Here is a 15489-nt window from a genome sequence, read left to right as displayed (position 1 = left end):
GTTTACAACAAGACAACAGAAAAGGCCATGTAATAATGATTTATTTTCTATTATTTTTATTACAGTTGAAGTGAAATTCCTTTGGGGGGCAGGGAAACACAATTAAGAGAATTATATCCATATGCAGAGTTGTATTGGAGACTGCAAAATTCCATGAAAGTTGCCCACATCCAAAATGCATCCATATTTAAGGAGAATGAATTCTTCACCTTTAAATGTTTTTCAGCAATGTTAACTCAGCGGGACACATGTTTAGAGACACAGTAAGATAAAGACAAGGGGTTTGTTTTTCACTGTACTTAGTATAGTGTTATTATCAGGTAACACCAACACCCCCAATCACCAATTATTGAATATATATATATATACAGCTCTGAAAAAATAATAGGACACCACTTCAGTCTCTCTGATGTTGCTATTTATATGTTTATATTTGAGTAAAATGAACATTGTTGTTTTATTCTATAAACTACAGACAACATTTCTCCCAAATTCCAAATAAAAATATTCTCATTTAGAGCATTTATTTACAGAAAATGAGAAATGACTGAAATAACAAAAAAAGATGCAGAGCTTTCAGACCTCAAATAATGCAAAGAAAACAAGTTCATATTCATAAAGTTTTAAGAGTTCAGAAATAATCAATATTTGGTGGAATAATCCTGATGGTTTTTAGCATCATGTTCTCCTCCACCAGTCTTACACAATTGCTTTGGGTACCTTTGTGCCACTCCTTGGTTTGATGGCTTGTGATCATCCATCTTCCTCTTGATTATATTCCAGAGGTTTTCAATTTTGATAAAATCAAAGAAACTCTCTTTTTTCCAGAGCTGTACATACATTTCTTAATTGTAAAAAACTACAAGGGAAATAAATGTGCTGAATGGCTATTCATGGTCTAGGAAACAAAGGTAAAGAACTGATATACTGTCCTAAATGTAACTTTTAATATCTCATAGTTCTTGCACATTTTGTTTTATTAAGGAGAAAATGTTGTTTAAATTTAAGAATAAAGCATAGATTTGTTATACATCCCATATTTTACTATCAATTTGACTAGTCAACTGCTAGATGTCAAAATACAGCTTGGAAAAGTGAATCACTGTAGTAGATCAATACACAAGGAGGATGTTGTTGATAGGCACCCAATCCCATTTACAGATTCTTGTTAGTCTGGAGGGGTGGGTTAGGGGAGGGGATAGGGGTTTATTTGCTCTACATACAGAGATTTTTCAGATACACACTTCAAACCGAGGGGTCTGAGAATCACTGGTAAAAGTCTAAAGAACAAGCCACCAAAGAAACCCACAAATTTCAGTATTTTCCTTGTTAAGTGTTGATTAGCCCTTTGTTACCATAGTTTAATGTGTAGATTAATGTATAGAATGAAAAAAAATGTATAAAAATGAAAGCTAATTTCAGCTCCTGATCACAGAGGAATTAAGGAACGGATAATAATAATAATTAATTTATGCAGCATCTCCCCTCTTTCTGAAGATAAACAATAAAATACACCCTAAAGTTAACTAGTTAATCAGCAGCAGTTAGGTTGCTGAACTTCAGCACTCCTGATGACGTATCTGGTGCTTTTAAAGGGTTTCCCAATTCTTGAGAGGGAGGAATTCACCCCGTTACCTTCTAACTACACAAAAAACCTAGGATTACACTCAAAAAAGGGGTGAAATTGGATTGGGCCAAAAATGTCTCCTTCTTTCCCTGAAGGTAAGAATGATTTTAGCCATTTGGCTTTTTTTTTAATCTGTAAAATATTATAAACTATGTTTAAAAGATCATTTGATTAATGTTTTGTGATCACAATTTTTTTTTTTGTGTTATATAGTTGGAATGTGATATTCGTCTGTTATGTTCCTTTATTTAAGCCCATGTTAGGTTTTTGCCTTTACCTGCACTGTATTTTTAATGTATAGCTATTTCCAGTATGTGTATGTTGTTTTTTGTTTGTTTGTGCAAAAAAGTAAAATAAATAAAATAATAAGGTGGGGTAAAGTTTTGAACAAATTGTGAGTATGGAAATACTGTCTATAATTACTATAATTGTGTATCATATTAGATAACTAAAGACAGATTTTTCATTTTTTTATCCGAATATAAAATGTAAAACATAATGTAACATAAACTGATTAAATTACTGGTAAATTCTTCAGATCAGAGGTAGAGCACACATCTATTTCACAACATTTCACATTTATTCTCAAAGATCTGCATACTGTTTCTACACACAAATCATATCATAAATTTCTGCAGGGGTTGAAAATTCGTAACAAGGCAAATTGCAAAATAAAAGTGATAAGAAGAGTAGCGGTATATAAAAGCTGGGTGTCCAGGAATCCTGTTATATATCTGATGAGTTTATATATGTCCAGGTTTTTAGAGCAGTCGATGTTCAGAAGAGCTTTAAAGAGAAAACAGAAGCTTAAATGCTACAGATGTGTGCTGCTTTACCAGAAAGGCGCATTTCATAAAAAAAAAATCAATACAAATGAACAGGTTTGATCACTGAGTCTAGATGCAGTCGATCAGGGTCAGTCTAACGCTTATCAATTTAACATTTATCAATTCAATTGTCTGAACGATTAAGGCTAAATTTGAAAATAGAAAATTAAGGTTAAAACCTCTTTATTATTTAACTCCTCCCATTTTTTTATTTTTCTATTTTCTGTATTTCTGCACCTCAGAAAATTAGAATTTTCACAAAAATTAAAAATCTTATCTGAATTTTCAGATTTTTTCATCTAGTAACCAAAATAAGTTGCATTATACCATCAGATTTTTTTATTACAAGATGCAAAAATTTTAATTATCTAAAAAAAAAAAAAAAAAAAAAAAAAATTCTCAATTTTTTAATACTGTTAGAGAAAGGCAGAAATGACACTAAAGATCAGAAAAACAGACCAATTTCGTCTTCTTCACCAAAGTAAATAAAATAAAGTAGTTTTATACCCAATTTTCTATTCTGTTCAAATTTAGCCTGAAACGGTCAAAAAAATTAAACTGATAAACATTAAAATGAGCGATCAGCAAAGGAATGTTTGATATCTGACGTTTTTTAAGTTAAAAACTGGACAACTGGCTAGGTTACAATAACTTTTTAATCACTGCACTTAGACTGTCACCCCATCTTTGTAAATACATGCTCAAAAATTCATTTATTTGTTTAGTATTAAACAGTATGGATAGACCTATGTATATACATGTAAGACCTTGTTTAAACCTTGAGACAAAGCCACATTTAAAATTGCAAGTGTAAATGAACCTACGTTTAAGAGTTCAGAAATCAATATTTGGTGGAATAATCCTGGTTGGTTTTTAATCACAGTTTTCATCAACATGCATCTTGGCATCATGTTCTCCTCCACCAGTCTTACACACTGCTTTTGGATAACTTTATGCTGCTTTACTCCTGGTGTAAAAATTCAAGCAGTTCAGTTTGGTGGTTTGATGGTTTGTGATCATCCATCTTCCTCTTGATTATATTCCAGAGGTTTTTAATTTGGTAAAATCAAAGAAACTCATCATTTTTAAGTGCTCTCTTATTTTATTTTCGAGAGCTGTATTTACTACATAATGTCCTACTTTGTAATGAGCTACTATTCTGCTTCTATTTGTGCTGGAAGTAGTTCTCGTAGTTATTTATGAGTAGATTACGTATTTTTAAGCAAACAAAGTCTTTTTTGAATATTTGTTAATGTATTAAAATACATCTTTGGGCATGTATTTACAAAGATGAGTTTGCTAACAGTCTGACTGCAGTGTTTGTTAGCAAGTGTAGCCTAGCATGTCCTGTTTTGAACTTAATTTAAAGCAAATTTTAGACACCAAAGATGTCTTGTCTGATTTTCTGCATCAGCCTTCAGTAATAAATCATGCTCATTTGCTGTATTTGCCCCAACTATAACATTAACAGTAAAAAACCCTTCCTACACCATGTTTAGTAGACCTGTGGTCTTCCTGCTACGAGTGGAGAGCTCTCCTCCGGTGGCGTAGACGTGGGAGACAGTATATAAAGTTCTGCTGGATCATGCCTGAGGGTTGGGGGTGGTGGTAGTATATATGTGGATTAGCCGCTGGGTCCCATCTGCATGGCCCTCTGCTTATGCTCAGCCAACCACTGCATGATCTGCTGCTTGAGCTCCTCGTTGGGTCTGATCTGGTCCATGGTGAGCGGACTGCGATTAAAAGGGTCTGTCTGATCACTGCAGGAACACAACATCATCAGTGAGATCTGGACAATACACGTACAGTACTGTGCAAAGGTTTTAAGCACCAATGCAAATTACACTAATCCGTTATCTCAGCAATAGGTGTGTTTTACATTGCATTACATTACATTTGGCAGATGCTAAGTTAAAGGTAAAAACAAACATCTTTATATAGGGCCAAGAGGAAGTCAAAGGGAAATAATGGGATAGAAGAGTGAAGGAGGGGAAGAAGGAAATGAGGATATAAGTAGTTAGTGTGTTAGAGGTGTTAGGAGAGTAAGTGCTCTTTGAAGAGCTCTGTCTTCAGGAGTTTATTAAAGATAGTGAGAGATTCTCCTGATCTGGTAGTAGAAGGTAGTTAGTTAGAGGTGTTAGGAGAGTAAGAGCTCTTTGAAGAGCTCTGTCTTCAGGAGTTTATTAAAGATAGTGAGAGATTCTCCTGATCTGGTAGTAGAAGGTAGTTAGTTAGAGGTGTTAGGAGAGTAAGTGCTCTTTGAAGAGCTCTGTCTTCAGGAGTTTATTAAAGATAGTGAGAGATTCTCCTGATCTGGTAGTAGAAGGTAGTTTGTTTCACCATTGGGGAACTCTGTATGAGAACAGTCTGGATTGCTTTGTGTGAATGTTTGTTTGGTAAAGCGAGGCGACGTTCATTGGAGGAGCGCAGCGGCCGGGAGGTAGCGTAAGTCTTCAGGAGCGAGTGCAGGTAGGAAGGAGCTGTTCTGTATCACCTTGTAGGTGATTGTAAGAGTTTTGAATTTGATGCGAGCATCAACTGGTAGCCAATGGAGCTCAATGAGCAGCGGGGTAGAAATAAATAACTCTATTAAACTCAGATGATAAGGAGGAAGGATTAGGAGATGTTGTTTTAAGGATTTTTTTTCTGCTTTTTGTAAAATTGCTGTTTGTATTTATTGTAATGCTGTAATGTGTTTTACTGAGCTATTAAATAAACACTTTCTGCACAGATAAGAAGCTTTTTCTTTACTGAAAGTCCCACTGATGCCTAAATCTTTTGCACAGTACTGTATATAATGTAATGTAATGTAATGTAATGTAATGTAATGTAAAGGGTATACAGTGTGAGTACAGTACCTAAGCAGGTGTCGTGCTATTGTTGATCGGTCGACTGTAACGTTAGAAGAAGGAAGCAGCACTGGATCGAGCATCAGGGTCGACATGATGGGATCCAAGAACTCATCAGGAGCGTCCGAGTACGTCTCTTCTTCCTGCTGGTGCCGGTCTGCTAGAGACTGTGTGATAAAGAGAAATCAATATCATCTTCAAAGACGATAGATAAGAGAAAGGAAGAGAAAAAGCTCAATTTAAGCTGAAGGTGTTAAACCGGAGTCTTTAGTTTAGCCAGTTAATCTGTTTAGAGTTTATTGTAAGTTCTGTCTTAAAATTATTAATAATCAAGTGTGTTTACTGCAGTTTGACATTAATTTATAAGATAACATAAGATAAGATATTTACTAGTCCCATAGTGGGAAAATTCACAGTATTACATCAGCAAAGGGATAGAAAGGCTCTTAGTACAAAACACAGATAAAATAAAAAAGAATACAATATAAACAATATAAATAATAAATAATAAAAGCTCAAGCACTTTTAAAATAATTGCACACTGCCTCTTAGTTACACATATATAATGGAAAAATGTTTCATATTATGTTACACTGAAAAAAGTGTGTAGCATTTAAGTGTGTGAAAGGGTGAAGACGATCACTAGTGATGCTCCAACACCAGGAGGGTTAAGAAGGCCAGCACACGCCTCCTCTGATACATGTGAAGTCAGACTCCGCCTCTTTTCGAACCGTTTTGCTGAGTAGCATCACAGCGCTAACGCTCGGAGGAAAGTGCAGCGACTCTGTTCTGATACATGAGCTCACAGACGCAGCCTTGTGCTGATCCACATCCTCACAGAAGTGATGAGGGGAAAGAGAGAGCGCCATCTACTGTACTGTACCCACCCAGAGAGAAACAGCAAGGACAACTGTGCCCTCTCGGGTTTCCGGCAGCTGATGGCAAGCTGCATGACTAGGATTGGAACCAGCGATCACCTGATCATAGTGGCAGCGCTTAACACCACTGGAACAGTTGGAGCCCCTGCAGTGCTGGTTATTTAAAACCCAATTTTTACATGTTCTTTTTAACACATAAAGCTACAATATGAACAAACGTCAGCTAAAAGACAAAGATGATTTAAATCATTCCGTTTTAGCGTTGATCTAAAAGTGGTTTGTCTCCTTCTCGTCGGTTCTGTGTTAAACGTCGCTTGTTTCTTTCTGATAGCAAGGTCTGTTTTCACTCATTCACAGACTATGCAATTTGGGAATACTCTGGATAAGAGTATACATGCACTCAGAAATTGATATGATTGCTAAAACTAAAACTAAAATCCAACTTTTTTTGACTACGCAGTTTATTAAATCTTGAATAATCTGCATATAAACACCCTTACTTGACCCTGGACTTAAAGGCCATTTACCACTTTAGTTAAACCAATTTACCGCAGCTGTATTTGTTTCATGAATCTAAAAAAATATTGTGTTCATCTCGAGAAAACAACAAAAAAATAAAATTACTTCCAAGATAAATATCACTTAAATGTTAAATTGATCAAAACCATACTTTATTACAATTACAAATCTTGCCAGAACTTCCAGTTTAGCACAAGACTTATCAGTGTCCAAAACAGCTTCTAACAAATCAATCAATAGTGGGGAGAACCCAAGTAGAAATTTCAACATTTGTCAAAAGACTTACAGTGTGTGATGTGATTCGGCAGCTTCTAACCTGTACATTTTTATACTTTATTCAGTAATGTAGTCCAGTTGGTAATCTACAGGTTTCCTGGTAAAACTAACCCGGCTCAAACTGTAATTCACTGCCTGATCAACAGAAACACAAACCTTTATTTTATCTGCTAGAAGACTGAAAGCCACAATCATGTCTCCAGGCTTGTTGATTTTCTTCAGGACTCGAACCGTCTGGCAGAAGAGTGTTGGGGAATACGATCGGCCATCCTTCGGGACAGTGGCACAGAAGTTCTCCTCGTCACTGTGCCGAGAAGAGAATAATAATTTCAAGCCTTAGTTAAATTATGAGAAAATGTGTAAAATAGTTGATTCTGTATGTGCTGGGTGGTATGAACAAAAATTTTCACTAAAGCTAGCCCAACAGGGTTACACTGAGGATCCCTGAGTGTTTCAATAAGCCAGGGCGATATTAGCTAGCGGTTCGTCCCACGCAAACTACAGTCCGATATACTCGTCTCTAAACGGCGAAAGAGCTGACTAGCACTTAGCATGGTTAGCGGGTAATGCTAATGGTGCTCCAGCAGTGCTAGCTGGGGTTAGCAGCAGGCTACTGGTCGATAATACTCACCTCTGAACGACTAAATACCTAACTAGCACTAACACAGTTAAGAGCTAATGCTAATACTGCTGTAGTCTCGAGTCTCTGTGCTAGAGAACTAAACTATAGAACTAAACTATAACTTTGTACTTCAGTGGAGTGGCTTTACTGCTTCTTAATACCTTACTAGTAAAATTCATACATAAGGCGCACCAGATAATAAGGCTCACTGACGATTTTTGGGAAAACTAAAGGATTTAAGTGTGCCTTATAATGCTACAAATACAGTAATATTATACTTATATTTTACTCTACAGTATTATTATGTTTAAAAGGGCTACAGTTAATCATATTGCAAGGAGCAGCAGCAGGAGCTCCTCCGATAAAATGTTGTTCTCATGTTTTTCCAGGCAGGAGGACGGAGCGTTTGACTCCACAGAGCTGAGCTAATGTTTCTACAATACTTTAGCTTGTTATGCTAACTGGATGAACTGGTATACCGCCCAGCACTATATGATGTACACAGAGCTCACCCCAGGTTCAGGTAAATGGTACAGATGTCCGACACCAACTGCTGAGGCTTAAAGTCAAACTCACTGAAGTCCTTCACCTTCAGGGCTCCCATCTTCGGCCCAACCAGGTGTTGTAAAAAGTAGTTGAGCATGGAGATGATCCTCTCAGCAAGGAAAGGGTGCACAAATATACCTCTGATCTCTGTTCAGGACAAGATAAGAAAAAAGTTAGCTCTTTAATCATATTGTAACATCTCTATTATGAACTAAATACCCCAGCATGTTTTACTAGTAATGTAGACTTTTAGTAGTGGAGTCCGAAACCAAGACCAAGACCAGATTAAGATTTAAAAATAAAAACATTAAAATATCTGTATCTCTTCTAAACTTCTAAAACTGAATCAAATTCTATTCATCTTTATTATAAAATGTAAAAAACAATTTGCCCTTAAACAGCTCATTGCTAAAGTTAGCTAGTTGGCAGATAAGGTTAGCCAGCTCATTGCTAAGGTTAGCTAGCTCATCGCTAAGGTTAGCTAGCTTGACGCTAAGGTTAGCTAGCTTGACGCTAAGGTTAGCTAGCTCATTACTAGCTTTAGTTCTCTCCCTGGTAACATTAGTATTTTAGCTAGCTTGTACATAAGGTTAGCTAGCTCGTCACTAAAGTTAGCTAGCTCATTGCTAGCTTTAGTTCTCTCCCCGGTTACATTAGTATTTTAGCTAGCTCGTACCTAAGGTTAGCTAGCTCATCGCTAAGTTTAGCTAGCTCATTGCTAGCTTTAGTTCCCCTCTGGCAACATTAGTATTTTAGCTAGCTCATCACTAACGGTATTGCTCTCCTTGGTAACATTAGTATTTTAGCTAGCTCGTCACTAGGATTAGCTAGCTTTTCACTAAGATTAGTTAGCTCATTGCTAGCTTTAGTTCTCTCCTCTTTAACATTAATATTGTAGCTAGTTTACCACTTACATAAGTTATCTCGCTAGTTTGTATTTATCTCTCCTTTTTTCTAAATGTCTGGAAAAATTTATGGTCTCTAAGGTCTCTGTTATCGAAGTGTGGCAGAATTTACTTCTGCTGAATGTTGCTTCTTTCAGGAAGTTCTGCATACAAATTTACAATGATTCACATAAACAAAGAGTTTAACTCCAGCGAGCCGCTGTGGAACAAAAAGCACTTTTTTTTCATAACTTATCGGACTATTCAAAATAAAAAGTGTTCACTGATGGGAAACTGAACGAAATTGGGATTAGCTTTTTAATTTTTTTGCTGTTAGCCAATCAGTGTGCAAATTTTAGACATACAAAAAAAAAGGATTGATTGGGTCTGTTTGAATAAATTGTTCATGTTCAGTAAGGATAGAAAAAAGGTTGAGTTTCTAATGAGCTTCAGCCCAGACAGAGGACTCGGACTTGGCCGGTCTTGTCCACAGTCTCAGAGTGCACCCTTACCCCGAGACTGAGACGAGACCTGTTCCAAACAAGGTGGAGTCCAAGACGAGACGAGACCGGACTCGAGTACTACAACACTTCTTACCAGATGTGAGAAAAGCCAAGGTGCCAATGGTCTCATTCGACATGATGTTGTGGAAGCGAGCCAGCTGTCCGAACATCTGCAGACTGGACTCCTTCTCCCTGCGGGCGTCTGGAGCCAGACCCTCCCACTCCCCCCGGTCCCGCTCCAGCTGCAGGAGCTTGATCTTACTCAAGTACTACAGAGATCAGAACCAGAACAGGACAGATCAGGACAGAACAGGACAGATCAGGACAGATCAGACCACCAGCGACCGGGTCAGCCCTCACATGTGCAGCGTTCAGGCTGCACGGTACACTGACCACTGATCTTTATCATAAATTAACACACACAAGACATTGCACAAGGCTGCAGTATGCAAATGACTAATAATGCACTCTGAACAATAATAGCACTGTTTTCATTTTTCCTGTTTTTCTGTGTTCTTAAGAAATCTTGACCAAGACAGACACAAATAAGTGTCTTATATAAATAATTTCCACATATGACAAACTATATATGTATTTCAACAACGGTACTGGAACATAAACATTTTAAATAAATGTTTGTTTTTTTTTCTCTGAAATCCAGGCTATTTTAAAAAAAAGGTTTCTACTGTTTAAAACTTACTGGAGTTGGCTGGAGTGTCTCTAGTGTTAGGGAAGGAATAGAAGAACCAGGTTTTGGAGATTTGATTTGCATTCAAGGTAGGGCTGCAACGATAAGTCGATATAATCGGCATCGTCGATTATTTAAACTCGTTGACTACAAATTTAATTGTTGAATAATCGTTATTTGGGAGATAACTGTTGACTAATTGACTAATCTGAAAAATAATCAGCAGATTAGTCGACTACCTCCCAGCCCTGGGCTCTTGGGTTCAAGTCCCTATATGGGTGGAGTTTCCATGTTCTCCCTGTGTCTGCGTGGGTTCCCTCTGGGAAAACATGGAGATCAGGTAATGTAATACTCTAAATTGATTTGTATATGTATGTATATGTAGGTATGTATATTGTATAGGATTGTGTGTGTGTGTATAAAATGTATGTATGACTGTGCCCAGATATGGATTGGCACTCTGTCCTGGGTAAATGCTGTTGTGCGCGATGCTTTTTGTTTGTTTGTGTTCTGTGCTCTATCAGCAACATATTGGCATACTGGTAATGGCATCAACAAAGTTTGTGACTTGAGCATCGCATACTTAAATCAGTTTCTTCATACGAAGAACTTTTAGAAAATTAAGTATTTTAGCTTGTGGATTTTTTTTTAAAGAGTTCTTTTATATTTGTAACCCTATAAAAGTTATTTCTGGTGGTTAAAAGCGTGGCACAGTCTACTAAGATGTTTTAATAGTTTGAGGAATATCACAGAATTGGCAGGCTGGAGCCTGTTCCCCAACCAGGAGATGGCAGTGGGTAAGAGCAGTATGTCCAATTCGTAGTGTGCAATGCAGTCCTCCAGCTGGACGGTTGTTTCCGGTTGAGAGTACGCTGTGCGCTGTTGGCTGCTGCTTCTCACTGGTGTGTGGATGAGGGCTGAGTATAAATGGTTGTGCGTAAAACATGGACATTGTAAAGTGTCTTAAAAGTATTAATGATGCAGTCTGTTTACGGCATGCAACAGATTTCTGATTCCTAGGTCTGATTCAGACTAAGCAACTCGAGAATACTCTGGTTAAAAATATACATGCACTAAGAAATTGCAATAGGTAAGTACAACTTAAAGAAGTATGGGTGTTCATAAACATTTGGATATATAGTGTATTTCTCACAGTGCATGAAAACCACACACAGTTTAGATAAAATACCGTTAATATAAAATACATATGTGTGCTATATGTACCTGTATGGCCTCATCTAGTAAGAAGATGGCATCGTTCATAAGCAGGTTCAGAAACCGTAGGAAGAGAGGAGGATTCATGGCTTCTAGATTTTCCGATGCGTAAACGGCCAGACACTGAAAAAACAACAAACACAAAAATATGGTTTTCATTCTTCTACTCTTAGTAATAAAAGAGTGATATGCAAATGAATTCACAGAATCATAAATAGTAGACAAACCACAAACAAAACGACTAAACAAAAACACATGTAACAACAAATCTGTCTGTACCCACAGTACAGGGTGAAATCTGATCTACATCTGATGAAATGATATGTAAAGCAGGGTAGAAAGCATTCACTTGTATTAAAAAAACAACACAAGCTTCAGAATATATGCAAATCAATAAACAAACAAACAAGATCTGTGATTTAGTGTTTGTTATCTTAATCACTTCCAAATATAACACTAAATATTTGACAATGCCAAGTATTATTAATGGTTTACATTCTAATGTAAGGTACAATACCGTCATTGATCAGCCATAACATTAGCACCACCTCACTAATACTGAGTAGGACTATGTACTACCACAACAGATCTGATCAGATAAGGCATGGTCATGCCCAGTAATTCAGAGCTAAGGAACAAATGGTTAGAATTAGTCTATGTTTAGAATTATACACCCCCAGCAAAGTACTATAGAGAGGTGTATGTTTAGAACAGCTCTGTTTAAACCCCTGGGTGGATTTTTACTTTCTGGACCTGGACTACCCACCTCTGTGAGTAACTATAGGTTTAAATAGGATCTCCGGTGGATTTGGTGTTTTACAGAGACTATAAGACTAGGTCAGTGGCAGAACTGCACTTAGCAGGGCATTATAACACATTACGCTCCTCCACTGGACTAAAGCAGTGTTATACCGGCTCACCGGAGCTCATTCATTCTAGAAACCACACATTTCAACAAACCTCACAATGAAAAACTGACCATTTGCAGTTCTTTACAACCTATAGAATTTTTTGAAACTCTGTTGTGCATAATAATTTGAAACAATGCATTCTGAGTTTTTTATATTTTTACTCAAACGACTGTTCAATCATTGGGAGGTTTGTTCAGTAAAACTGAATTTATGCTTAACTGGTTCATGACTTAAAAATGATACTGACTGTCATTTGCACTGACCATTTAGGATAATCTGAGAGAAATATCAGTTGCATAATAATTTGGGAAATTATGTAGTTGATTTAACTAAAAAAAAAAACAATCTTTACAATATCATGTTTGTTGGCATGACATTTTTATTTTTTTTCAGTTTAGGTAAAAACACACTGCTAAGATGCACAGTTTTTTTAAGCAAGTTTCTTGCTGCCGCAGACTTTTGCACAGTGCTGTAAGTATAAGTATCATGCAAAAATAATTAAAGATCTCTCATGGATTTTCCCACCTTAATGCTCTCCCTATAGCTCTCCTCTCCCCACATGTACTTCAGGATAGGGTACATGGGTCTCCTATAATTAAACTTTTGTTCAAATTGGTGAGGATCACCTGGGGGAAAGAGGCAAAGGCAGACTTGTAATCCCGTCTAATGAAATTTGACTGAATTCAATTTCCATAACAAATTATGAATGACATGAAAACAGAGGAATGTAATGTGAAACCCACCAGTGAACTCGATGTCTACAAACACAGTGATGAGAGCTTCGGCTAGATGAGGCGCGTGACAGTAGGAGCAGAACACCCTCTGTCTCTGGAACATAATGGGCTGCGGAGCGCCAGGCAACACAGACTCCATATGCGGCATCACAGCCTCCAGAACCTCCGCCAGCTTCGCCCGCAAATGAGGATTTTTCATTCTGACGGTAAAGAGTTATATCCGGATGATCAGCAATCAGAAATCATTATAACAAGGACACAGGATGAAGGTTAAAGGTTTAATTATAGACACAACAGCATGATATTTCAGATAGTTTCAGATGTAATTTATCCCATTTTCTCCCCAATTTACACTCATTAGCCCTCCCTCTATCACTAGTGATGCTCCAACACCAGGAGGGTGATGAAGACTAGCACACGCCTCCTCCGACATATGTGAAGTCAGACTCCGCCTCTTTTTGAACCTCTTTTGCCGAGTAGCATCACAGCGCTAACGCTTGGAGGAAAGCGCAGCGCCTCGGTTCTGATACATCAGCTCACAGACGCAGCCTTGTGCTGATCCACATCACCCTAGGAGTGATGAGGGGAAAAGAGAGAGCGCCATCTACTGTACACAGCCAGAGAGAGCAAGGACAACTGGGCTCTCTTGGGGCTCTGGCAGCTGATGGCAAGCTACATGCACAGGATTAGAACCATGATCAATCTCCTGATCATAGTAGCAAAATATCAGAATTGCCAACAAACTTAAAATAATTTGTTTCATCTTTTTATGTTGGTATTTTTGTCATTCTCAATTTTGTCTGCACAAGTCTCTGAACTGTGCTATAAAGACTCAACTTCCCATCATGCACCCACACCAGACTTCCCTGACTCCACTGATCACATGATACTATGGTGTTCCCGCTCTCCGAGTTACTAATTGGCTACACCTGCTTTCCCTAGTATAAATACCCCTCAGTTTGCTCAGATCATTGCTGAGAATCGAATCTAGTTTTCCTAGCTCTTCTACGACACATTTAATTGTTTTGCCTTCTTCGTTACTGACCCTGTTTGTATCACAGTTTATTGTCTTTTGCCTTGGCCATTCTATTAATTACCTTTTGCCAACCTATTTTCTGTATTTTTGACTCATCTTTCTGGCTTTGTTGGATATTCCCTTGTCCCTCATAACTCATGCAAGCTTAACCACTTGGTTAATGAACTTTATGTAAAGTATAACGTGTAATCCTCACGTCTGGCCTGAATGACAGTAACTTAACTTTTAAAAAAGACCATTTAAGTAAATGTAAGTTATCTGCAGCTCTCAGTAATGTGAACGATTCTAAATCTGAAACAACTTGCGTGTGCAATTAATATGTTTATGCATGTCGTGTCTTTTGTTTTCTCTGCAAAATTCAACGCCCCTGAGGCGATGTTTTGTAGTTTGTTGTGAAGGTAAACAGAATAATTATAGTTATTCATCAACAGAAACAACAGGAATCACAAGTCTAATGTGTTTGTGTGTATACTGCTGCGTGATGCACGTTCAGATTCTGACAGGGAGTCAGAATTCAGCACAAAACCAATGCTGGCTAATATGGACAACAGCACCACAAAATTTAATTGTATTAATTCACATTATTGTTCCATACTCGTGAATCCGATATCAGGTGTCCAATATGTTTTAAAGATGAGATTTTAAAGATGGAATTTGACATATACACACAGACTGTTTTGATTGGACTCTAAACACTAACAAAAAAGAAAGCACAAAATAAATATTTTTCTTACTTTTGTACTTTTATTTTTGTAAACTATTATTTTAAAACATTTTGATGCTCCCAGTATTCAAAATGTCCTGCAGTCAGACAGCACTACCATTTTAGTATAATTCTATTCTGTAATAGTGATTATATTAAAATAAATTGCACGTTTATTTCATATACAATATATTGTCCTGAAGCAATAAATTGTTTAGCTCTAGTCGACAGAATTATATAATATATACAAATTACAGGGTTTCCAATTTTGATCTTGAGCATGACGTGTGAGAATAGTGTGGAAAATGCAGTGATTACCCTCACCTCTCTACATTTCCCATGTACACAGTGATGAAGTTGAGCACTTGCTCTAAGCTCTCTGAGGACGTCTCCAGCACCTCATCAGCAAACCGCCGGAGGAATATGAAGAAATCGCCCATGTTTTCGGCAAAGAATTCTGAAAAAGGAGATGTTTAGAATGATCATTTAGTTATAGATCATATTACTTATATCTTAATACACTGCCTGTCTAAAAGAAAATAAAAATCTCCTTTATCTTTGATTGTGTGACACTGCATTCACTGTGGCGTTGTTTCAATAAGCTTCTGCAACGTCAATAAATTTATTTCAATCCAGTGTTGCATTAATTTAAATTTTCTCCAAGATCTTGC

At 37.2% G+C, this 15489-nt stretch overlaps 1 protein-coding gene across 1 annotated transcript in view; it reads right to left on the bottom strand.

Moving 5' to 3' along the window:
- Positions 1–2188: 2188 nt before the first annotated feature.
- ube4a (ubiquitination factor E4A (UFD2 homolog, yeast)) overlaps positions 2189–15489 on the bottom strand; it is a 38914-nt gene continuing 25613 nt past the window's right edge. Inside the window, exons 12-20 of the mRNA XM_022675259.2 lie at positions 15143–15275; positions 13089–13279; positions 12871–12971; positions 11444–11557; positions 9626–9800; positions 8111–8291; positions 7133–7280; positions 5313–5470; positions 2189–4214 (exon numbers count right to left, since the gene is read on the bottom strand). Of these exons, the coding sequence (XP_022530980.2) occupies positions 4079–4214; positions 5313–5470; positions 7133–7280; positions 8111–8291; positions 9626–9800; positions 11444–11557; positions 12871–12971; positions 13089–13279; positions 15143–15275 (1337 nt within the window). The 3' untranslated portion in view covers positions 2189–4078. The remainder of the gene's footprint in view (positions 4215–5312; positions 5471–7132; positions 7281–8110; positions 8292–9625; positions 9801–11443; positions 11558–12870; positions 12972–13088; positions 13280–15142; positions 15276–15489) is intronic.

This window comes from Astyanax mexicanus, chromosome 18 (genome assembly GCF_023375975.1).
Source record: "Astyanax mexicanus isolate ESR-SI-001 chromosome 18, AstMex3_surface, whole genome shotgun sequence".
Classification (NCBI taxonomy): Eukaryota; Metazoa; Chordata; class Actinopteri; order Characiformes; family Acestrorhamphidae; genus Astyanax; species Astyanax mexicanus.
The sequence above is the reverse complement of the archived record's forward strand: the minus strand, read 5'-3'. Positions and strand labels throughout refer to the sequence as shown.